The sequence below is a fragment of the Eulemur rufifrons genome, chromosome 7 (assembly GCF_041146395.1).
Source record: "Eulemur rufifrons isolate Redbay chromosome 7, OSU_ERuf_1, whole genome shotgun sequence".
NCBI classification, from domain to species: domain Eukaryota; kingdom Metazoa; phylum Chordata; class Mammalia; order Primates; family Lemuridae; genus Eulemur; species Eulemur rufifrons.
This window is the reverse complement of record NC_090989.1, coordinates 236,869,802-236,895,938: the sequence shown is the minus strand read 5'-3', so window position 1 is coordinate 236,895,938 and position 26,137 is coordinate 236,869,802. Positions and strand designations below refer to the sequence as shown.

At 36.6% G+C, this 26,137-nt stretch overlaps 1 protein-coding gene across 4 annotated transcripts in view; it reads right to left on the bottom strand.

The window, feature by feature from the left end:
- Window positions 1-25,471, bottom strand: part of SNAPC3 (small nuclear RNA activating complex polypeptide 3) — a 31,291-nt gene extending 5,820 nt beyond the window's left edge. For 2 of the 4 annotated variants that reach the window (XM_069474207.1, XM_069474210.1), the window contains exons 1-6: window positions 25,155-25,471; window positions 24,344-24,421; window positions 13,454-13,538; window positions 8,047-8,151; window positions 6,410-6,559; window positions 95-177 (exon numbers count right to left, since the gene is read on the bottom strand). In XM_069474207.1, coding sequence (XP_069330308.1) covers window positions 95-177; window positions 6,410-6,559; window positions 8,047-8,151; window positions 13,454-13,538; window positions 24,344-24,421; window positions 25,155-25,471 — 818 coding nt within the window. Of the gene's footprint in view, window positions 1-94; window positions 178-5,524; window positions 5,530-6,409; window positions 6,560-8,046; window positions 8,152-13,453; window positions 13,539-24,343; window positions 24,422-25,154 lie in introns of all 4 variants that reach the window. The other 2 variants (XM_069474208.1, XM_069474209.1) reach the window with 2 other exon arrangements.
- Window positions 25,472-26,137: the final 666 nt, after the last annotated feature.

Here is a 26,137-nt window from a genome sequence, read left to right as displayed (position 1 = left end):
GAGATCATTTAAATTAATATTTCAAATAGTCCTTAGTTTCAATTTCTAATATGATAAATATTGATAGCTATAACCCACATAAGCGAAACTATACCTGCTCAAATCTCTACATTCCGGGTATCTTTTATCATTGTAAAATGTTCCTTCAAAGTAAAAGAAGGCTGATTTATATAGGTCCTACAAGAAAACAGATGTTATTGAGAGAAAGCCTATAATTAACAATTATAGAAAGTATTAATTCAAAATTTATATATCATAAATCACACTAACATGTTACCATAGCTTTATGAAACTTCATAGAATATGCTCAGCATATTAAATTTGTTTAAAATTTAATGGGAACCTACTATGTGACAAGTACTATGTTAGTTACCAGGGATGAAGGTGTAAAGACGTGTTCCCTGCTGCTATTTTCAATTTTATTGCTACTGCTGTTTTAGTCATTAGATTTGATTTAAACTGGTATATTCTCCTAAGATTCATAAAAGGAACCCAATTGGAAATCAGATAAACTACAATATTATTTTATTATATGCATACACAATAGTGATAGTTATTTTGGATACTAGAACTAGAACTAAAAACTAAGCAGTCTTTTTTTTTTTTTTTTTTTTTTTTGAGACAGAGTCTCGCTTTGTTGCCCGGGCTAGAGTGAGTGCCGTGGCGTCAGCTTAGCTCACAGCAACCTCAGACTCCTAGGCTTAAGCGATCCTACCGCCTCAGCCTCCCGAGTAGCTGGGACTACAGGCATGCGCCACCATGCCCGGCTAATTTTTTCTATATATATTTTAGTTGGCCAGATAATTTCTTTCTATTTTTAGTAGAGACGGGGTCTCGCTCTTGCTCAGGCTGGTCTTGAACTCCTGACCTTGAGCGATCCACCCGCCTTGGCCTCCCAGAGTGCTAGGATTATAGGCGTGAGCCACCGCGCCCGGCCTAAACAGTCTTATCGTTGATGTTTTCCCTATAATAACAATGATCATCAAGTTATATTTTTCTGACATTTTTAAATATTTTCAATGAGTTCTTTTAAAAAAAAATTCTCTCTTTATATTTTCAATAACTCTTAGGCAGACAGAATGTGAATTTCTTTTTTTTCTTTTTCTTTTTTGAGACAGAGTCTCACTCTATTGCTCTGGGTAGACTGCAGTGGCGTCATCGCAGCTCACTGCAACCTCAAACTCCTGGGCTCAAGTGATCCTCCTGCCTCAGCCTCCCAAGTAGCTGGGACTACAGACGTGTCCCACAATGCCTGGCTAATTTTTCTATTTTTAGTAGAGATGGGATCTCCCTCTTGCTTGAGTCTTGAACTCCTGGGCTCAAGCAATCCTCCCACCTCAGCCTTCCAGAGTGCTAGGATTACAGGCCTGAACCACCACACCCAGCCCAGAATGTGAATTTCTATTTTTACTCAGGCAATCCTGCCTCAAGTACCATAGTAGCAACACAACTGGTCCACGCCCTCAGGTTTCTTACCAAAAGGGTGGCTCTTAATCCTGATTGCAAAACAGAATCACAAAAACACCCAAGACCAAGTCTCACCTCAGATTCATTAAATAAGAATCTTTGAGGATGTGGCCCAGACATCAGTATTTTTCCAAAGCTCTCTAGGAAAAATATGCAAGCAGAGTTGAAAAACACTGTTAGAATTGCCCTTTGCCATATGCTTAGAAAGAGACCCCTGCAAGAGGGTCAGAAGACCTCAATTCCTTTCTTTAACCTACCACTTACTAGCTTTGTGACTCTGGGTATGTATCTCTCCTCAGACCTCAGTTTCCTCACTTATAAAATGAGACTATGATAATATCTGCCATGGTATCTTACAGGATTGTGCTGAAGATCAAAAGCAATTCATGACCTATAGAAGATATGTGTCAGGAATTATTAATAAAATAATTTTACCCTAATATTATACTTTCTCTCCTACTTCTTGGAAGCTTCTATTTTTGTTTCATAATTGTTTTCAACCCTCCATTTACAGATCGTGTTGCACTGGTGTCAGATATTCTTGCCAAGATTGGCTGTGCTGCTTCTCCTTGGACTAGTCACTAAATCTCACTGACAGGGGGTACACTCTCTGTACCCTCATGTAAAATAAGAGTCAAGTCTTTACTTTCCCCACAGGTTGTTGTGGAGATACAAAGATACAATGAACTCAGTACCAAACAGAAAATCTGCCACTTATGTACTTCTGAACCCTCAAAGAGGTAAGCTAAGGTCCAAAATAAAGGTTCTGAAAGAATAATTATTGCCTTATTTTGGAAACAAAGTTTAGTGTATATAAAATTTTGTTCATTACAAAACACTTATAAAGAACTTCATCTTAAGTGATTAAGCCTTTTAAGTGATTAATGCCTTTTGCTATTAATTACTGATTACAAGATAGACTCTAAAATAACAAAAATGTTTTCCATCTAAATCATAAGTAATCCATTATTTACTTAATAAGGAAAGGTTACTTTCCTTATCTCAGTATATAAATGGGTAGCATGGAGATGTGAGTAATCTCAATACCAGGGAATTTTCATTTTTAACAGTAACCAAAGATAATCACTAACTGGTTTCTCTATTCTGCCAGTATCTCGGCTAGCTGAACTGACAAAGTTCCAAGGGGCAAGGGGTTGGGGAAGCTCACCAACCAATATGGAAAAACTAGTGTAAGAAGTTACTTCTGTTAGTAATTGAATATAACCTGAATCTAGTCTTACACTGTCCATTTTACAAAGTAACTACTGGCAACTGTAAGGCTGGTGGCAGGTACCCTTCCCTTCCCTAATGAAAAAAGAGGAGGCTCCTCCTGTCCCTCAGTGCCTGCCCCAAAACTGAAACAAAGAAATTCCTTACTCCTGGCGCCACCGACATCTCCTGGCTGAAGAAGCTCCCATCCCCCAACCCTAACGACATATATAAACCCACTCAAACTTCTGTGCCATGCAACTTCCCGGGCCTCTCTCTCACGGGGCCCGTGAACTTCGCCCGGGAGCGCCCTAATAAAGCCTCGTTGCTTTCCCCTTTTCAGTTCTGTTCGTCTTTTTTTCTCTGGCGCCGGCTACTTCAAAGAAACCTTACAATAACTAGTACAGTCATTTGAACAAACTCATTATTTACATACAATTTTAGGCATTTATTACTCATTTACTCTCTTGCAAATATTCAAATCACCTATATTAGAACTTCAGAAATATTCCTAGGATCCTCTGTGAGGGAAATGGTACTGGGAGAGAAGTGCTTGGAGAAGCTTGGGTAAGGAAATCTTCATAACTTAAATTTATGTTACCATTTCTCCTTTACGAAGGCTTTACAATAAGTAACAGAATAATACATGTGTAATATATGTTCTTAGCATTCCTCTAAGAAAGACCCTTAAGAGGCTCACACCTGTAATCCCAGCACTTCGGGAGGCCGAGGTGGGAGGATCACTTGAGGCCAGGAGTTGGAGATGAGCCTGGGCAACATAGTGAGACCTCATCTCTATTAAAAAATTAATTAATAAATTTAAAAAAAGAAAGGCCCCTTAAGAGATTATTGACAAAAAAGACCAACTAATCTGATCAATGTACAAATGGGAGATAGATCAGACATTAAAACATGAGGCACCATTTAAAAAAAAGAAAACACTGACATTGATTTTCTACATTTATTTTAAAAACACAATTCATTCTTTGTCAAAAAACAAATGTTAGCAAAACATATTACAGTTTAGACATATGGTTTTAAAAGAGAGTTAAATATACTGGCCCAACTCTCTAGTCCTATCACAAAAAAGTTAATCAAAGAAAGCAGGCTTATTCAAGTCCTGCTTAGTGGTTGGAATAAACATTCTCATTTCCTTAGCTACAAGAGCCGCAACTCCCTAATTTGTTCCATGATTGCCAGTGGAATACAAGCGAAATATATCCCTGTCAATAAAAGCATTAGAACTCAAAGACTTATTTTCAATTTTGTTTGGTGTGACAATGATATGAGATGAATGGATGAAATAATTCTGGCAAAATGCTGAGAAATACTGAAGGTAGACAGTAGATATATTAAAGGTTCGTTATACCAGTGTCTTGTTTGTTTGAAATTTTCCAAAACAAAACTGTTTTTTTCTTAAACACCAAAAATACAAATGCCAATCAATGAAAGAAAAATATTTCCAAGGGGCAGAAAATTGTCAGCATCAGCAAAATCTAACTTATCTATTCACCTTTCCAAAATATAGCTCAAGAACAAGGAAGCAAACAAAACAGATCTCTGAACAAAAATTCCACAAAGTCCATATACTAGAAGTTTGCTGGTGTATTTTAACAGCAGCATCACTAAGTTTTCACTTAGTGCCTGTTCACCACGTAAACAAAATGGTAAAGACAGACACCTAAAGCTAAGTTTAATACCAGCAATACAGAAAAGAAGAAAGAACATGGGCGTTGAAGATGAAATGACATGGATCTAAATACAGCCCCCATCACTGCTTACTGAACTTGGGCAACTCACAACAGTGCTCTGAAATCATTCTTTTTCTTACCTGTAAAATGGTGATAATTCATGCCAAAAGTAGCATGCATTTGACACATGGTACGTGCTCAATAATCAGAGACTATTTCAGTAGATGGAAGAGGGAGAAACAGTATAACAGTTGGTGTGTAAATATTTTAAAATAGGACTATGAGTCATTTAGTCCCTGCTTAGAAAACTTCTAAAGGCATCAGCATCAATGTACAAACACAATAAATTGACCACGCCTTGTTAAAACATTCTCCAGCATTTCCTAAAGGTAAGACTTAATCCCCCAATCTCAGGCAAGCTGCTTTGAGCAATGACATGGTTGGAATGAAGAGGGTAAATTCAAATTTTTCTTATTAGATTGATCTTATTAATTTATAGTTACACCTTCTGGTTTTTTGGTGGGGTTAAGAAACTTTGCAGAAGATTGCTGTTTCTCCTTTAAAGAAAAGATAAATCTCATATTTCCTGGCCTACATACAGTTTTGAAATGCTACTTTTTCTCTTTATCCTAATGTTTATCTCCAAAAGCACTGAGATGCAACTCTGAAAACTAAATATCTTACAACCACTTTCAACATAACTCAAAAAATACTCAAGTTTAATCTACATGTGACCCATGATGCTAGTCTCCATGCCAGTCACCAAAAAGACTCAAATACAGCCTGGGGGGCAGACGGACCCCTATCCAATAGAATCAGCATGTTGTAATATGCACTGTAATGGACAAATGAAAAGGCATCAGGGTGGCAAAGAAAGGACAGGAAAAATTTTATGTAATGGTAAGTTTTGAGTGGGTTTAAAAATCTGGTATGAATGCACCAGGTGGATGGAGAAAGGGAAAGGGCTCCCCACCATGTTCAAACACTCAGAGGCATGAAAATGTATAGTATGCTTGAGGAAGATACATAAACCCACCATGGCCAAAGCATAAGTTGTAAAGGTAGAGGGTGAGTAGTGTGGAAAGTTAATTTGGGAATCATAATCATGAAGCCCTTATATGTCAGCCTAAGAAGAAAAAAAAGAACAAAGATGAAACCTAATCTATACCAATATTTATGCAGCTTATGAAATGAAATAAGAACCAACAAAAAAAGCAGACTGTGTTGGTTATTATCGACACTCTATCTCCACCCTAGTTGGTCCTAATATCTTCTTACTTATCTACTGGAAAGGCTATCTTTCTCCTGAAATGAGCCACTATATCTGGGGCTCTCTGCCAGAGTAGCACCAGGTAACATAATTAGTTCAATCTTGTTCTGTGATGAATTCAGAGTAACGAAGTCCCTTCTGCTTTGTTAGGTAAACAGTCCCTTCTGTAAACTTTGTGGGTAGCCAGTCTACCACTTTGCTCCTTTCCATCTTTATCCAATGGGTACACAGGGTTTCTCTGTCCTTTTAAGAGCACCACACTGGGAAATACCAGCAGAGACCAACTTCATATGCTATCTCCTTGTTGAGGACTGGTCTTCACACTGATAAGTCTTTCCACAGGCAGTGAAAGATGAAGAATGGGTGCTAACTACCAAGGCTTCCAGTGGACTCTAACCTTTTGCTGACAGATTGAAACTCCCACAGAGTTTGAAACAAGAGCAAGAGAACAAAGACAAATGCTACAGCAAGGTCAAGTTGTATGAAAATGGAAAAGGGACCAACTGTTTAGAAAATTAGGTGGTCACTATTACCCTAGAAGGGAGAGTATCCATAGAATGATTTAGAAATAAATGAAAGATGAGGAAATCAAAACAGAATATAGCCTCCTCTTTGGAAAAGTTCTGATGATAAGGGAAGGAAGGGTAGTAGCTTAATGGAGTCGCATGGGGAAAAAATCATTTACTGGAAGGTTTATGAGCCTGCTACAGAACCATTATTTCCTTAGCTTATTCTCATTTCCTTTTGTTTTATGGGAGGAAAATCATCTTACTTTGCTGATGTGCTCAGGAGCCTGGTCAGGAGTGTTGCTGAATTCTCCACCAATCTGGAGGTCACTGACACAGCAAATTGAATCTCTCAGTTCTGTGAGCTTTTGACTGCCCAAAACCAGCATTGTCTGGTATGGTTTGTGTTCTTTGTGCTAAAAGTCAAACAGTAAATAAATGTCTACTTAGAGACAAACCAATAAAACCACAAATCCTGTCACAATCAGACCTAAATTAAGTTACTGGTTTTCTTAAATTTAAATTGTCCCCATAACTTGGTTCTGTGTTTTCTTAGATTCTGTATTTGTCTATTTCACATCCATTAATTATAGGGCCAAACTAACATCAAAATTACTTATATCTCCCCTGTGATCCAGAGCCCATACTTAGAAACCACATTCTTTATCTAACTCTCACACACCAAGCCAATATTTCCCCAGCTACTCCATCGACCCAAGTCAACCTAGAACAGGACACCATGTAAAGGGACAGCTCCTATGCCCCAAAGCCTGCTGGAATTATTCAAACTAGCCAATCCTAAATTGTTTACTCTTCCCTGCCTTACTTTTCCCATGGAAACCCCAATAAAAACTGGGGTCTACGCATTCCCCTCTCTCCATTCAGCCTCCTGGCTAAGAATAGTGCTTTTCTCTGTTCCTGTGTGGCATGCCCCTACTCTTAAGAAATGTAATAAACATCTTCTTTCAATGGCATTGACCTTTCTGTGTCATCACTTGATCACCTCCATAAATTAAAATCCCATTGATACAACTGAGATAGCTGGCAACAGAACTTTTCTAGTTTAAGCTAAAATTTATAATCAAGATGCTACCAAACTGACATTAGCTTTGAGAGAGTTTGAAATAAAACTTCATCTAGCAGAATGGTCTTTTAAAATTTCCTAAAAGTTACCTCATTGAAGTCAGGTAATTTATACTCCTAACCTCAGGTGATAAACCCAAAGATTCATTTTTTTTGCTTACTAGTAATTTGAGATCTTAATCAAACAAGGTAATTAGTGCAACTATATTCCAGATGCTTCATAAACACCCATTTATTCATAAGTGTGATTTATGTATAGTAATATTTCAATTAAACCACATCTGAGTTTATGAAACATCTATTTAGGGAATTAAGAATATATACACTCTGGGCTAGGAGAGATTTCTTCTGAGAAATTCCTGGATACCCCTGACTTGTTAACTTTCCATATTTTCATCAAAGAAGAGCCGTCTTTAGTTAGTTCAGTAACTTCCCAAATATTCTGAATTTGTGAACAAAGGTTACCTTGCACTCCTCCACTAGCCAACTGTTCTGCAAAGAAAAACCCTCAAGAATTCATAGAATTCGAATTATTGCGGATTTATATATACTTTCAGCTGCTTCTAGTACAGAAATTAGGTACATATTCCAAAATTATAACTATAATCCTATTGATCGAGAGTGTCTGAAATTTGACCATACTCCCTATTAAAAGAACCCAAGAATACGAACTGCCAGCTCTAAAAATAAGATGTCCGATAGGCAGTATATGCTTGCATTTATTTTGAATGCAAGCATAGGAACGTGACCCTTCAAATCACTAAACCCTCTGACAAGTTACTCAGATTACCCATGAAATCCAAAGGGTTTTATTACTGACCTTATGAAATATAACAGGATACAAGATATTCACAGATAGGATAAGCTCCCCTTCTTCAATCATGTCTGCTGGATTTTCAGGCTTTTTTCCTATGGCATGTGACTCCTAAAGAACAAGAAAGAGACCTTGAAATCAGACATTGTAACTCAGACAAGAGGCAGTAAGGTATAATGGCTATCATGATGCCAGGAGTTGAGTCAGACAGCCCTGGGTTTGATGCCTAATTCTACTTCAGGAAAATCGTTAAAACATCTCTAAGCTTTGGTTTCATCTTTCATAAGAAAGGAAAAAAAAAAAAAACAAACCCCCCTCCCCCAAAAAAACCAAATACCAGAAAGTATTTATTTTACAAAACTATTGCTGGGAATGTGTACATCAAGCATCTAATAAGATGTTTGGCACTAAGTGCTCAGCATTTGATGATCAAACAGGAATATCAACTAATGTTGGTATAACACTGGCAGTTCTAGTTACTTTTTTACACCAGAGATTTAGAATGCAAATACAGATCTGTTTTGCTCTAAATCCCTTGTGTTTCTACAGTTCTACAATACTAGTTAGAGACTTTAATATTCCACTTTCAATAAAGGGTAGAACAACCAGACAGAAGATTAACAAGGAAACAGACGACTTGAACAACAGTTTAAAACAATTAGACCTAATAGACATATACAGAACTTTCTATCCAACAGTAGGTGAATATAGATTCTTCTTAAGTGCATATGGACAATTCTCCAGGACCACCAAATCTTAAATTTTCAAAAACCAAAATCAGAAAAAGTATCTTTTCTCATAAGTGAATGATACTAAAAGTCAATAACAGAAGGAAAATTGGAAAGTTCACAAATAAGTGGAAATCACACACACTTTTAAAACAAACAATGGGTTAAAGAAAAAAAAAACACAACTGAAATTAGAAAATATTGAGACAAATGAAAAGGAAAACACAACATATGAAACTTAGGAGATGCAGCAAAAGCAATGATAACATGGAAATTTATAGCTGTAAATACCAACATTAAAAAAGAACAACCTCAATCAATAACTTAACTGTACACATTAAGGAACTAAACAGAAGAATAAACTAAACCTAAAGCTAGCAGAAAAAAATGAAATAAAGATTAGTGTGGAGATAAATGAAACAGAATAGAAAAACAATAAATAAATTGATCAAAACAAAAGTTGGTTCTTTGAAAACATCATCAAATTTGACGGATTTTTGCTGCATTTAAGAAAAAAGAAAGGCTTAAATCACCAAAAAATCAGGAATAAAAATGGAGCCATTACTACTGATTTTACAGAAATAAAAGGATTACAAGAGAAAACTATGAACTGTTATATGCCAACAAACTGGATAACCTAGATAAAAAGGACAAATTCCTGGAAGCATACAAACTATCAAAGCTGACTCAAGAATAAATTAAAAAACCTAATTAGACCTATAACAAGTTAGGAGATTAAATCGGTAATAAAAAACCTCCCAACAAAGAAAAGCTCAGGACTAGATAGATGACTTCACTAGTGAATTCTACCAAATACTTTAAGAAGAATTAACACCAATGTGTTTCAAACTCTTCCAGAAAATATAAAAAGGAGTGAATACTTCCTAACTCATTCTATGAGGCCAGCATTATCCTGATACCACAGCCAAAAACACCACGAGAAAAGAAAACTACAGGCCAATATCCCTTATGAATAGGAATGCAGTAATTCTCAACAAAACACTAGCAAACCAAATTCAGCACCATATTAAAAGGATTATATACCCCAACCAAGTGGGACTTATCCTTGGAATGCAAGGGTAATTTAACGTTAGCAAATCAGACTGGACATGCTGGCTTGACTCTGTAATGCCAGTACTTTGGGAGGCCAAACCAGGAGGATTATTTGAGGCCAGGAGACTGAGTCCAGCCTGGGCAACATAGTGAGATCTTGTCTCTAAAAACAAACAAACAAACAAAATTAGCCAGGCATGGTGGTATGTGCCTGTAGTCCCAGCTACTCAGGCTACTTGGGAGGCAGAGGCAGGAGGATCATTTGAGCCCAGGAGTTCGAGGTTGTAGTGAGCTATGATCATGCCACTGTACATGCCTGGGCAACAGAACAAGATATTGTCTCTTAAAAAAAAAAAAAATAGCAAATCAATCAATGCATGCAATACACTACACTAATAGAATGATGGTAAAAAACCAGATCACATCTCAACTGATGAAGAAAAGCATTTAACAAAGTCTAACACCCTTTTGTGACAGAAACATTAAATAAACTAGGAACAGAAGGGAACTTCCTCAACATGATAAAGGGCATATATGAAAAAGCCACTCAGCTAACATACTCAATGAGGGAAGACTGAAAACTTTTCCCCTAATATCAGCAAAAAGATAAGGATGTGTACTTTTGCCACTCTTACACAACACAGTATAGAGAATTTCTATATTATTAATATGTTCTATACAGAGAAGAAAAAATGGGAGTAAGGGAGGGACGAAAGAGGGAGAGAGAGAAGAAATTAAGTTATCTTTGCAGATGACATGCTCTTATTCGTATAAAATCCTAAAGAATCCAAACACACACACACACACACCAGTTAGAGCTAATAAACAAATTAAGCAAAGGTGCAGAATATAAAATCAACACACAAAAATGAATTGTATTTCTATACACTAGCAATGAACATTCTGAAAAAGAAATTAAAACAATTCCATTTATAATGCATCAAAAATAATCAAATACTTAGGGATAAATTTAACCAAGGAGGTGAATGGCTTGTACACTTAAAAACTACAAAACAAGCTGGGCACAGTGGTGAGTGCCTATAGTACTGGGGAGGCTGACGTGGGAGGATCATTTGAGTTCAGGAGTTCAAGACCAGCCTAGGCAACATACTGAGACTCTGTCTCAAAATTTAAAGAAATAAAATAATGAGAACTACAGTTGTGGGGGGTTGGGGAAAATACTGCTGAAAAAAATTGGAAAGACATCTCTCGTTCATGGATTGGAAGACTTAATATCGTTAAGCTGGTAACCTGAAATAATACAGATTCAATGCAAACCCTGTCAAAATCCCAATGGTGTTTTTCCCAGAAATAGAAAAACCTATCCTAAAATTCATATGGTATTTTGACAGCCAAACAATCTTGAAAAAGCATAACAAAGTTGGAAGACTAACATTTCCTGATTTTAAAATTTACTACAAAGCCACAGTAGCCAAAATAGTTCTGGGACAAGGATACATAGACCAATGGAATAGAATAAGGAACTTATATGATCAAATTGACTTTGGATGAAAATGCTAAGACCATTCAATAAGGAAAGCACAGTCCAGGAAAAATAGGTATCTATATGCAAAAGAATGAAATCAAACCATTACCTAATATATAAAAATTAACTCAAAATGGATCAAACACCTAAACTTACATGCTTAAGCTATAAAACTCTTACAAGAAAGCACAGGGGAAAATCTTTATGACATTGGATTTGGCATTTTCTTAAGTAAGACACCAAAGCACAGAAGACAAAAGAAAAAAAAAAAACAGATAAATTGAACTTCATCAAATTTAAAAACTTTTGTATATCAAAGAACGTTATTAAGAAAATAAAAAGATAACCCCTAGAATGGGAGAAAGTATTTTCAACTTATATGTATAGTAAGGGTTTAGTATCCAGAATATACAAAGAACAGTTACAATGAGACAAACAATCTAATTTAAAAATGAGCAGAAAATGCAAGTAGACCTTTTTCAAAGAAAATATACAAATGGCCAAAAATCAAATGAAAAGATGTTCAGCATGATCAGTTATTAGGGAAATGCAAATCAAAACCACAATGAGATACCACTTCAAACCAACTAGGATGGCCATTATACAAAAAGCAAAACAGAAAATAAGTGTTGACAAGGATATGCAGAAATTACAACCTTTATACACTGCTGAGGGGAATGTAAAATGGTACAGCTGCTATAGGAAAGAGTTTGGTGCTTCTTCAAAATTTTAAACATAGAATTAACCATAAGACCCAGCAATTCCAATCCTACATGCATATCCAAAATAACTGAAAACAAAGACTTAGATACTTGGCCACCGATTTTAATAGCAGCATTATTCACAATAGCCAAAAGGTGGAAACTACCCAAATGTCCATCAACAGATGAATGAACAAACAGAATGTGGTATGTCCATACAATAGACTACAGTTGACCCATAAAAAGGAATGAAGTTCTAATGCTATAAAATGGATGAACCTTTAAAACATTACTCTAAGTAAAATAAGCCATTCACAAAAGGATAAATATTGTATGATTCCACTAATATGAGGTATCTAGAATAGGTAAATTCATAGAGACAGAAAGTAGAATAAAGGCTACTAGAGACTACAAAAGGGGAAATTGGTGAGTCATTGCTTAATGGATAGAGAATTTCTGTTTGGGAAGATTAAAAAGTTCTGGAAATAGTGGTGATAGTTACACAACATTGTGAATATACTTAATGCAACTTAAACACTTAAAAATAGTTACAATGGTAGGCCGGGCGCGGTGGCTCACGCCTGTAATCCTAGCACTCTGGGAGGCCGAGGCGGGTGGATCGCTCAAGGTCAGGAGTTCGAGACCAGCCTGAGCAAGAGCGAGACCCCGTCTCTACTAAAAATAGAAAGAAATTATCTGGCCAACTAAAATATATATAGAAAAAATTAGCCGGGCATAGTGGCGCATGCCTGTAGTCCCAGCTACTCGGGAGGCTGAGGCAGTAGGATCGCTTAAGCCCACGAGTTTGAGGTTGCTGTGAGCTAGGCTGACGCCACGGCACTCACTCTAGCCTGGGCAACAGAGTGAGACTCTGTCTCCAAAAAAAAAAAAAAGAAAAAATAGTTACAATGGTAAATGTTATGTTATCTAAATTTTACCACAATAAAAATTAAATCAGTGGGAGAGATGATAGATGCCATTATGCATTAGTAAGTGCCCAGTTCAGTGTCTGGCATATAGTAAGTTCTGAACTCATCGTGTCTACTAGCTCCTAATTCCTCAATACTCATCATCTTGAATTTTTCTTAGGATTTTACACAAAAGATAATGGATTAGGATTAAGAATGTGGTTAAACCAAAATCAGGAGCAGAACAAAAAGACAAGAAGAAATAGGCCAATGATAAGGCATAAATTTAGCCTAATTCTGAGAGCAGGACCAAACTAAGAGCAAAAATAAAGGCAGAGATATTAAATAATGAGTTAAATATGAGTCACTTGGGTTATGTGGGTCCTTTTTCTCTCACTAGTTCCCAGTCCCAGTGGAGTTTCTCTAGTTTGTTTCCAACTAAGCATATCCAATATAAAACTATCATACAGTCATCACTAACACTTAATGACAGACAGTTTACTGTTTCATGAGAAAAGAGTGAAAAGAGAATCTTACCATCTCATAAGCAAATGTTTCTTGTCTGCAGACACGATCTATTGTAATGGTTTCTTCCCGATGTTCCAAGAACTTCTTTCTAGCTCTATCATAAATATAAGAAAAATCAAAGTTTAACATTTTTACTGGGGCTTCAAAAACATCTTTAATATTTAACTTTTTATTTTGAACTAATTTTAGACTTAAAAATAGTCTAATATATAGACTGTGGCAAAAATAGTACAAAAACTTCCCTCATATTTCTTATTCAGTTTTCCCTAAGTTAACAATTTACATGATTACAGAAAGATTATCAGGAACAGGAAATTAATACTTATCTAATATTATTAGCTATAGACCTTTTTCAAATTTCACATAATTTTTAATTTAATGTCTTTTTTTCTATTCCAGATTCCTACCCAGGATCCCACATGGCATTGGTTATATTTCCTTAGTCCCCTCAAGTCTGTTACAGTCCCCTCATTGTCTCCTTATCTTTCATGGCCTTCACATGTTTAAAGATTTCTAATCAGTTATTTTGTAGAATGTCCTTCAATTTGGGTTTGGCTGCTGTTTCCTAATGATTGGAATAAATTTAGCATTTTTGGCAAGAATACCACAAGAATGATGTCCTTCTCAGTACATCAAATCAAGAGGTTCATGATGTTAACATGTCATATTACTGGTGATATTTACCTTGGTTAAGTTCCTGTTTGCTGATTCCAGCACTAGAAAGACACTTTCTTTTCTATGAACTTGATTAACATTTTTGGGGGAGGTACCTTGAGACTATGCAAATCTTGTTTCTCTTCAAACTTCACCCAAGAATTTCATCAGATTTTTGTCTATAACATTTATTAATATTACGGTGGTATATGCAGTATATGCCTAATGGTGATTCTCTTTCCCTTCTATTACATTTATTCACTGGAATTCTATTATGAGGAAGACTTTTCTCTTTCCTTCCATTTATTTATTTATTGTTAGTGTGAACCCATATTTATTTTATTCAATGGGTTAAAGTCTATATACCATCATTTTGTTACTCAAATTATTCTAGCTTTGGTCATTAAGAGTTCTTCCAGGTTGGTTCCTATTCTTTCAACAAGCCCTCTTTTTTTCTTTCTTTCTTTTTTTTTTAAAGCATTTCCTTACTTTCTGATACTACAAGATGCTAACGGCTCATCCTGTATTTTTCTTGTCTCAGCCCTGGTATCAACCACTTCTAGGAGGACTAGTTCCTTTATTGGAGAGGGGTGTTTATAGAGACCGGGATCTGGGTGCTAGGTGTACTCATTGTTACTGGAGTCACTGCTTCCAGGACTCTCAGCCGAGATAGGCAGGAAACAAACATGTATACCAACCCATGCATCTACAAATATCGGTATTTCTGTATTTTTCTGTTATAGATTTAAAACCGTGAGTTCATACTGATACCGCTGATCCCAAACTAAAACCTTGGGATTCATTTTAGCCTTCACCCTTTCCTTGTTTACAACTTCTTTCTCCAAAGTGAGAAAGCCAGCTCTCATTATTGGCAACCTGTTATTTGTTCCATTCTAATAAATACATAGTTACAGAATTCCTAAACTATACCCCCTAGGAGAAACATGAACATAAACTGTTCTTTTTGTCTTCAGGCTTACATTGTATCATGATGTGCTTTTAGTGCTCACTTTCATAGTACATATACTAAAAAAAAAAAAAAAAAAATCAAACAATACAGGGAAGATAGGCATGGCCTCTCAGCAAGGATGACACATAAATTCAAGAACCATCATACACACACACACACACACACACACACATAAATAAATAAAAGATATGCTTTTATACATATTTACATTAGTTCTTTCTTTCCCACCCTCTTCAGTGTTGTTTATGTCATTCATTTGTAATACAACTAGGCTCACTGGTTAGTTTTGTATTGTATCTTTGGTTCCTCCCACTTACACCCTGGTAGGCTTTAATTGTCTGATTACTTTGCCAGATGTGAAAAATGTATGAAACATCACTACAGTGTTATGAGTCAGAAGTCACTCCCTCTTTGTACCTACTAACTCCTTCCCATTCCCTCCCTTCTTTCCACTTCTTTATCACCCACCCCTGCAGGCAACCAGTCTCTACAGTTCTGGTTTGTCCTTTCCATTTCTTTTGTTCAAATAAACAGATACTGTCTATTTTCCTATATTTCCTTCTGTATCAGTCTGAGTTCAATTAGAATGAAAAAAATCAAACAACAATTTGAACAAAGAAAGCTTAAGATTGGAGTAATGAGATCCTGGCAAGTAAGAAGTAAAGGGAACTCTGAAGTAGGTAGGAATAACATGCAAGGAGCACCCTACCCTAGCACTGAGAAAGAGTGCCCAAGCAAGTCCTTTTCTTCTCCCTAGACGGAGATCCAAACTTATTGGAGAGGGCATGGCTAAGACTCACTGAATGGCAAAGAAATTGCTATGGTGCTGCATCAGTGTAACCTGGTGGAAATCCAACCCCAAGGGTGCCAGAAAAAGCTGCTCTGGGGAGGTGTGGAGTGGAGTGGGATGGTGATGGGGAGATTGCTGGGTGCTCAGTGCTTCAGACACAGTACACTGCAGGAACAGGACGCTGGGGAACCTGCACATGGATCAGCAGGGCAAAATCCTTTCCTCCTGTACTGAAAGGCTTCTCCATTGCCCTTTACCGACAAACCTTAATAATATGCCAATTAGCAAAGGAAAAGTATTTAAAGGGCCAAGGTTCATTTTTAAAGAGCAGGCAAAATAGGTCAATTACACCTGGCACACCTTCTTTCTTACATGAAGGGTAGCATATGCTTTCGGACTTTGCTTTTTTCACTTAGCAGTATGTACCAAAAATCACTCTCTATGAGTTCATTCTTCCTTATCCTTTATTATAACTGCAAAATATTCCACTGTGTGAATTTCCTGTAGCATGCTCTCCTATGTATGCATATTTAAGGTATTTCAGTGCTTTGCAATTACAAATAATGCTACAATGGATAACTTTGTACATATGCATTTTCATATTGTTGGAGGTGTAGCCAGGGTATGGATTGCTAGAGATAGGATTGCTGGGTCAAAAAGTACATATATTAAATATATGTAATTTAGTGTTAGGTATTACCAAACTTCTCCTAGGGAAGGGCTGTATCAATTTGCATTCCCATCAGCAATGCAGAAAAAGGCCTGTTTCCCACAGTTTTGTTAAAAGAATGTACCATGTTTTTAAATTTGTGCCAGTCTGATAGGCAAGAAAAAGTATTTCTCTGAGTGTCCTTGAACATTTTTTCATGTTTGCAAGTCATTTTCATCTTTTTTGTGTGTGAATTATTGGTTAATCTCTTTTTCCCATTTTCCCACTGGGCTTTTGGTCATTGTTCCTCATATTTAAAGAGTTCTTATATATTAGGAACATTAGCGCTTCATGGTATATGTCATAACTATTTTCTTCAACAATGGCAGCTGTCTTTCAACTTTGTTTATGGTAGTTTTTTATCATGCAAACATTTTAATGCTTAGGTAGTCAATTTTATCAATCTTTTTATTTCCTCTTAATTTAAGTAACAGAAATTCTTTTTCTACACCATGGTTTAGGTTTCTTTCTCTACATTCTGACCCTTTATCTATTAGTTGATTCTTGTATATAGTGTCACACTATATTTCCATATGTATTTGACTAATTCTGGACTTTCTATTCTGTTCCATTAGTATATTTGTCTATTCATGAGCCAGTACTCATGGTTTTAATTATAAAGACTTTGTAGTATATTTTAATATCTGGTAAAATTAGTACTCCCTCATAATTTTCTCCCCCTCACCACCAAGTTTTCCTAGCTATTTTTGCATGTGTTTTCTATACAAATGCTACTGTCAACTTGTCTAACTCCATAATATAACACATACCTTTGGTATTTTATTGGGATTACATTGAATTTATAAATTAATTTAGGAATTAATCATTATAATGTTTAGTCTTTATGACATCATTATAATGTTTAGTCTTCATGTCCAAGAACAGAGAGTATCTTTCAATTTGTTCAAGTTTTCTTCTGAGTCTTTCAGGAGTGTATTAAAATTTTCCTCACATAAGTTTAACACATTTCTTGTTAAATTCATTCCTAAGTATTTAACCTTCTTCTTGGCTATTGTAAATGGCATTTTCTCTACCATTATGTTCTCTGTTTATTGTTGTATATATGAAGACTATGGATTTTTACGTATCAATTTTGAATACTGCTATTTCACGGAATTCTTTTTTTGTTTGAATCAGTTTTAGCATTGATTTCTCTGGGATCTTCCAGGTATACTATTATATCACCTGTAAATAGAGGGAGTTCTTTTTCTTTACTTACTCTTATACCTCTAATTAATTTCTCTTGTCAAACTGCATGGCTAATACCCATAGGACAATGTTGCAAAGTAGTGGAGATGGTGGGCATGCTTGCCTTGTTCCAGATCTTAGCAGAAAATGCCTATATTACTTCTCTATTAAATAAGATACTAGTTTCACAACTAAGCTACATATATTTTATCATGTTGGAATATTATCCCTCCAATTTCTATTTCTAGAGTTTTTTTCATCATGAATGGGTGTTGAATTTTGTTAAGACTTTCTCAGCATCTCTGGAAATAATCAAATAATTTCTGTTAGATTTATTAATATGATATATAATATTAATAGATGTCCTCATATTGAACCAACTTTCCATTACTGGAATAAATTCCACTTGGTAATGCTGTAGTATCTTCTTAATATGGTGTTGGATTGTCTGCTAATATTTTGTTTTGAGTGGTACCAGTATGAAGTTTTCTTTCTCTGTACTATCATAATCCAGTTTAAATATCAGTGTCATGTTTGCTTCATAAAAATAATTAATAAGTTTTTCTTCTTTCAAGGCTCTGGAGCATTGGGACTATCTTGTCTTTGAATGTTTGGTAGAATTCTTCTGTGAAACCATTGGACTTGGGCCTTTGTTGGGATAGTTCCTTAAATAACTTTCCCTGTTTTTCTATGGAAATTGTCCATTTAAATTATCTAACTCTAATGTGCTTAATTTCAGTAATCTGTTTTTCACCAGAAAATTACCCATTTCATTTAGCTTTTCAAATTTATTTGTGTAGAGCAAGGATCACTCCCCTCTATCACAATGTTTTCAAATTATACATAATTTATTTGTGTAGAGCAGAGGATCAGCAAACTCTTCCGTAATGGGCTAGATGGTAAATATTTTAGGTCATAGACCAGATGACCTCTCTTACAACTGCTCAACTTGCCTTTATAGTATTATACAAAAGCAACCACAGACAATACGAAAATAAATGGGCATGGTCATATAACTTTGCATACAAAAAACAGCCAGCCAGCCTACGGATAGTAGTTTGTCAACCCTTGAAAAAAGTGCTGCAAAGTACTCTCTTATCATTTTTAAAATTTGTTTTAATGATAATTTCTTCCTCATTTTGTAGGTTGTGCTTTCTCTCATTTCTTCTTAATCAACTTAATAGTTTATTTTGTTGTTTCAAAAAGCAAATATTTTATTAATTAGATCTATTATTTTCCTATTCTCATTAATTTCTGCTTTCATTTCAATTCCTTAATGTTTTCTTTCCATTTACTTTGTTGTTTTTCTTGTTTTCTGAACCAGAAATTTAATTCACTTATTTTTACTTTCACTTTTATTAATAGATGTTTCTTGCACTGGCTTCCTCTAATCACTGCTTCAAATACATCCCTTGTACTCTGATATGTAGTATTTTCAATATCATTATTTCTTAAAAAGTCTGTAATTTCAGCACGCATTTCTCCTTTCACCCAGAAATTATTTGTTAAAAAGAAGTTTTAAAATTTTCAGGTGAAGGACCTTTCCGACTTTTGTTTTTGTTAGTAAATCCAAGATTTATTACATTGTAACTAGAGTGTTTGTAATATTTCTATTTTATGAATGCTACTGTTGTTTCCTTTGTGAATTAATACATAATCAATTTTTGTGAATATGCCATACAGTCTCCATTATCAGAGAGCAAATTGTATGTACATATATGTCCGTAAGATATAAACTTAAAAGTGTCCTTTGTCACATTTAATGCTTTGGGGCTTAAATTCTATTTTTCCTTTATCAGAATTGCTACTCCTGCTCAATTTTTTTTTTTTTTTTTTTTTTTTTTTTTTTTTTTTTTTTGAGACAGAGTCTCACTTTGTTGTCCAGGCTAGAGTGAGTGCCGTGGCGTCAGCCTAGCTCACAGCAACCTCAAACTCCTGGGCTCAAGCGATCCTCCTGCCTCAGCCTCCCGAGTAGCTGGGACTACAGGCATGCGCCACTATGCCCGGCTAATTTTTCTATATATATATTTTTAGTTGTCCATATAATTTCTTTCTATTTTTAGTAGAGACGGGGTCTCGCTCTTGCTCAGGCTGGTCTCGAACTCCTGACCTTGAGCGATCCACCCGCCTCGGCCTCCCAGAGTGCTAGGATTACAGGCGTGAGCCACCGCGCCCGGCCCTGCTCAATTTTTGTTTCCATTTAACTGATATACTTTTGCCCAATTATTTATTTTTAGCTTCTGTGAATCACTTTGTTTTAGATGTCTTTTGTCTCCTCAAGGCTTTTGTTTTATAAGCCAAACTGAAGCTTTTAATAGGTTACATAAGACTAATATACTTGGTCTCAAATTTTCTAATTATATTCTATTACTTTTTTTTTCATTATATGTATTCTTTTCTCATTTATTTTTTAGAAATTGGGGAGTGGGGATTGGTATTTCTATTTTTGTTCTAGTGATTACCTCTGAACTTAAATTTTTAAAATACCCTTAGTTACCCATTTTCTTATTTAATCTTTTACTATCCGGTTTGTCAGGTTTTTTTTCCCCTCAATATTGTTTAAAACCCACCTATTGCCTACACATTATACTCTTTTCTCCTCCCATCTTTTTAGTTACAATATTATACTTTGTTACAATATGCAACAGTTAGACATTAGTCTTCGACACTGCTCCTCACCTTTTTAATCCTTTTGCTGAAAATTTCCCATCAATTGGTTGGATGAAGCTCATCCTCTAAACTATTCCTCAGAAATGACTGGTGGATACAGAATTACCTATGTTCTTGTATACTGAAAACTTTTTCTATGGCCTTGTTATTTGAAGGATATCTCAGTTGGATATAAAATCCATTGTTCACACTTGCCTTGAATTTTAAAAAAGATACAGCTCCACTGTTCCCTTGCTTTGTATGTCAGTTTTCCAATCTCTGATGCTTTTCATAAGTTTGCCTTTGTAAGTTATGTGTTCTTTTTGCCTGGAAGACTTGATGATTTTATCTTTATCTCTTAAATCTAATAGTTCTACTAAGATATATCTCAGAGTTGATAATTATGGGTTAATTTTTCCAGGTACCCATAAGCCCTTTCAGTTTGTAGATTTATGTGTTTTCCCATTTCTGGAAATTTTTCTTAGATTATATCTTTAAATATTAATTCTGTTCCATTGCTTTGTTTTTCTTCTTCAGGAACACTGATAATATGAATATTATGTCTTCTTCGCCTGTTTTCCATTCCCAATACTTTCTGACTTTACTTTTTCCTTTATGTCATTTTAAATTCTCTTGGTTGTTTTCATACCTTTCTTCACTGTCCCTTATTAAATTTTTATTTGAGTTCTATTTTCCCTTGGGCATCTCATAATTTACTCAATTATGAGATAATTTTGTCTTTTTCTTCCATTTCTCTCCTGCATTTCATTAATTCTTTTTTCATTTCTCCCTTTTTCATCATTTCCATTCTTAGCTTAAATTTCTAATCCAACATGTTTGTATACTCTCAAATGCTTCTTTGAGTATATTCAATTCTGTCTGCAGTGTAGACTTACAGGTTTTCTTCTGTTTTCTGGGGAGGGAGTCTCCCAGGGTGATTTGTATAAACAGTTGTTTGCTGATTTTCTACAATAAGTTCTCTTTGGATTTTAATTCCTCTTATTCATTTTTGTGATACTTGGGAGGACCAGGATGGTAGTTTACAAGATTCTCCAGTATAATGTCATTCTAGCAAAGCCCATAGATATTAGAGCTGTTTGTGTTTTCTTAAATTGTTTGTAGTTGTTTTGGAGTTGTGAGCCCTCCAATTTTGTGGTCATCTTCTTCTTACAGAACTCTCAAGTTTCCCCATTTCATCCTTTCAATACTCAACCAGTAAACACTGCTTTCTTGGCCATAAAAGTGAGGGGCATGGGCAGAATAATCTAACAGAAATTGCTATTGTATTAAAAGTAATGTTGGTGAAGCTTTGAGGATATCATGCAAGTTTCAGTAGCACCCATGTAGTAACAATTGTCTCTCCTATTCCTAGAAATTAAAATCTTCAGTTTAAGAAGTCAAAATTTCTTACCTGGGCATTGTCTTGGAGAAAATATAAAAACAAAAAACAAACAAAAAAAAAGTCAAAATTTCAAAAGTGCTGAAGATAAGTTATTTAGCTTGCTATAGATTAAAGAGAGTAGCATAGTAGTATGTATCAAAGAAGAATCAATTTATACCAAATACCTTTTTTTCCCTTACATGTTTAAAATGAGTCCAGTAGCTCCTTAATTAGGAAGAGAAAAAAGTACTAGAAATTGATTTATTTTATGTCATAATAAAGGGATCGTGTGCTTAGGTTTTGTTTTTATGTTTAGAGAAAAAGAAAGCATAGATAGATTTAGGTTTTTGCCACAAATCTAATTTTTTTACAAGACCATTAAGGTTAATACCAGTCCTCCTTTAAATACAACAGCTTTACAGTACATCAAAATTATCCCAGCAGAGGAATACTATATTAACTCCTTTAACATTATATTATATAAATCTTTCCACCTATCCTGTTTCAAGGGACTAAACCACCACCAACAAAATATAGTTGACCTAATAGTAGAAAGTAGTCAGGGAAAGCAATGTGTTATTTAGTCTTAAAATTACTATTCAGAGTGGCTAATAAAATCATTATAAGCCAATTAATATGTTATTAACTATGGCAAAAAAGTCTGCTTTGTTTATGATTATCACCAACCTACTTTTTACAGTCTATCTCTAAAAACCACTTCCTGAGTCTTGATAGTTTTTTATTACATTCATTCTACAAATATTTATTGACTCCCTATTAGGTGCCACAGTTCTAGGAACTAGGGCTATAGGAGTGAATGTGACAGATATAGCTTATGGAACTTGCGAGTATAGCTAAGATGACAGAAAATTAATCAAGTCTATTACAAATATGATAAGTATTTCCACAGGGAAGCATGGGATATTACATGAGCAAACAAGGGGACCTAAATGGAGTCTTTAGTTAAAACTTGAAGGATGAGTAGAAGTCAGTAAGGTGAGGGACATAGGAAGAATGAGTGTTTCAGGCAAAGGCCTGCAGTGAGAGAGCACATTCTGGGAAATGAAACATAGTGCAGCGTGGCTGGAACACTGAAAAGACAGAACTGAAAAGATCTCCAAGGTCCACTCCATAGAGGCCTTTATGAGCCACTTAAGGACCCAGCACTTTATCCCAAGGGCCCTCAAAAGGTTTAAGCAAGGGAGTAACACAATAACATGTGCATTTTAGACAAATACAACTAATCAATCAACAATACAAGGTCACCAATTGGAGCAGGCCAGATAGTAGGCTTAAGGCCAATAGACAGATGGGAGTTTGGACTCTCCATGAGCCTTCAAGCACTTTAGAAATGTTAGAATTCAAGACAATATAAATGCATCTACTTCCTAAGGAATCTGCAAAGGAGTCTTAGATGTGGCAGGTTTCAGATGGAAGAGAGACCATGTGCATCCTGAGCCATGTGAAAGATAAAGTGGTGGAATATGAATCTAGAAAGGCAGATTTGGGATATATATGGAAGGCTTCAAATGTCTAGCTAAGGAGTTTGAAATTTTTCCATATAGGAGATGTAGAGCCATTGACAATTTCTAAGCAGAGTAGCATACTCAGGTAGCATAATGGATAAATCAGGAGAAAAAACTTACTAAGAACAGACAGAAGCCTTTCATAGCACCCCAAGGGTTGCTAACGTAAATGTTAGCAATGAGGATCGGGGGAACAGATTTGGCAGTTATTACAAAAGAGAACCAGTGTAGAGTTGAAATAACTACCCAAATATTTAAGGGGGTTAATAGAAGGGGTAGGATCAAGAATGACAGAACAGTGTTGAAATATAGTGAAATTACAAATTTCACTATAACATGCACAATTTTTCTATTATCATAGTGTGGTAGGCAGATTGTAACTGATCTGTGAGCTATATGTTATCCAATCTGTACACAAAAATGAAAGTGCTTAGAAACTTTCATTATTAATTGATAGTAATTTTATGTCTAATGAATTTAATAATAAAAAATTTGAACTCATATTGTCTTTTTTAATTTCATTTTTTAAATAATTCTCTTCTATAGTATTTTACAAAAGTATGGATCTGTTAAAGATTAAAAATTTAAAAAATTGATCCTTTACCACAGACAGTTCAGGAAACACTACCAGAATATTTAGCTTATACCCCAAATCTAAGTAGATTTACTCTACCTTTGTAAATACACATTCGAAAATAAACATAAATTTGAATATGGACTGGATATTAGAAATTATGTATTTATTGTTAATTTTCTTAGGAGAATGATATTTTGTACATATGTAGGAGCTGATATATTTAGAGGTAAATTATCATGATGTCTGCAATTTATTGAATGGTGTAAGTGAAAGAAAAAGATATACAGCAGGCAACCCATACACATACAGCTAAAGCAAATATGGCCAAATGTTAACGGTGCTTGAATTTAAGGAGTGGGTATATGGATAATGACGTTATACTTTCAATTTTTCAAAACATAATGTCGAAAAAAGGTTTCAAAAAATAGCACATAACAAATGCAAAGTCTCCATACCCCAAAGTCACCAGGTCAGTACCCTCCGGGATGACTTCTGGATCCTCACCGTCCTCAAAGCATTTCAGTTTATCAAGGCTAAAACAAAAAAGGAAAGCAATACTTTAAGGTGGGCCATGCATCTTGTCCCTAGCAAGTCAGGGTTGTGTCCTAAATACATCACCGAATAATTAAATCAGATAAAATCCAGCAGGAGACTCAGAGCAGAGACCAGAACTCAAGGCAATGACTCTTTCAATGTGCTGGTATTTTATAATGAAAAGGACATACGGCTGATAAAGGCAGCCAGTATCGTTAAATAAAGAAAGGGATCAGAAAAAGTTATTTTTATGTTTTCAACCCAAATAAGGCACTTTTTGGGAAAATTTCAGTAATAGCATACCCAGGAGGTCCACACAAGAAACCACAGTTAATCAAGGTTTTAACATTCCACCGATTAAGTCTCCCCCAGCCTCACCATTAATTACTCAGGTTCCTCCATTGTCAATGTGCCTGTCAATGGCAAGTACATGTCGCTTTACCCTGATTGCTTTTATCAACAAGCACTTTAAAAATTAGACAACAAAAAAACTAGCTTTTAATTAAGATGTCTTGTTCCTTTACTCCAACTCGCAGAAATTGTGCATCAGGGTCTTGGACTTTTCCTGGTGCTCCAGGAAGGCTCCTGCCAGTTGAAAGCTTTGAAAGGGTGACCCTCCTATCCCAGGTCTAAACCACGGGCCCTCCCAGGGATGAATCCCAGAGGACAGCAGGAACAAGGCTGCACCCCGGTTGGCCCCAAACGACAAGGGCCCCTCGGCCCCGCACTCACCCGCACACCGCCCTGAGCTCGGCCGCCGCCTCCAGACTGCAGCCCAGATCCTGGGCCACCGCATCATCCTCACGATCCGAGTCAGCGACCTCTCCATGCCCGGACAGCGCTGGTGTCGGCGGCTCCCTCAGCGACAAGTCCCCGGCCCCGCGAAGCCGGCCACGCCACAGCTCCCCAAAGCCTCCCACGTGGAAAGCGCGCGTGTTTAGCTCGGGAAGCTCGTATTCTGGAAAGTTGTAGCCGCCAGTACTAGGGACAGGGTCCTGCCTGCCGCGCACCCCGCTGCGCGTTGGCCCGCCCGGACTGCCTTCAGCCATGTTCGCCCCACTCCCTTCCCTGCAACAGCCCGGCGATTAAGGCCTCGCGGGGCCTGATGGGACTTGTAGTCGCAGGCGGCGCTGGGCCGGCAAGCGGCGGGGCGGCGCGGGCGGAGCTGCAGACACTACATTTCCCGGCACGCCCCGTCCGGCACGCCCTGCCGGCTCGCCCCTGGGCGCGGCTCCAGGAGGCTCCGCGCGGGGCTCGGCGCATTGTTCTCTGTGCCTGGGAACTGCGAGGAGCTGTTGCGGTGCTAGTCCGCCGCAGTGGGTCCGCCAGGGTTCCCGGTGTTGACTGGATTGCCGGCCCCTTCAGTTATGTAGCAACGCCCCCCGCCGGTAGGGCGGCCTAGCCATGCTCTGACATTGGCTCCTTGCTTCTCCAGGGCCCGAGAATGCGGGACTGCCCTGCTTCTTCACTGCCTGGGCCTGAGAGACAAACGGGTCAGGGGCCCACACCAGGAACACTACCCGCCCTCCAGATCCGGCCCTTTCAGAACCTCCCAGAGGCCCCAAGTTCGGGTGCATGTGTATACACATGTATTGGTGTATGCGTAGGGTTTCAGAGCATCTACTTTGTATTACACACTGTACATTATTAACCTAATGTGTATTTTTTAAAATGCCAACAACCTTTGGGATTGTCATCCCCATGTTGCTGTTGAA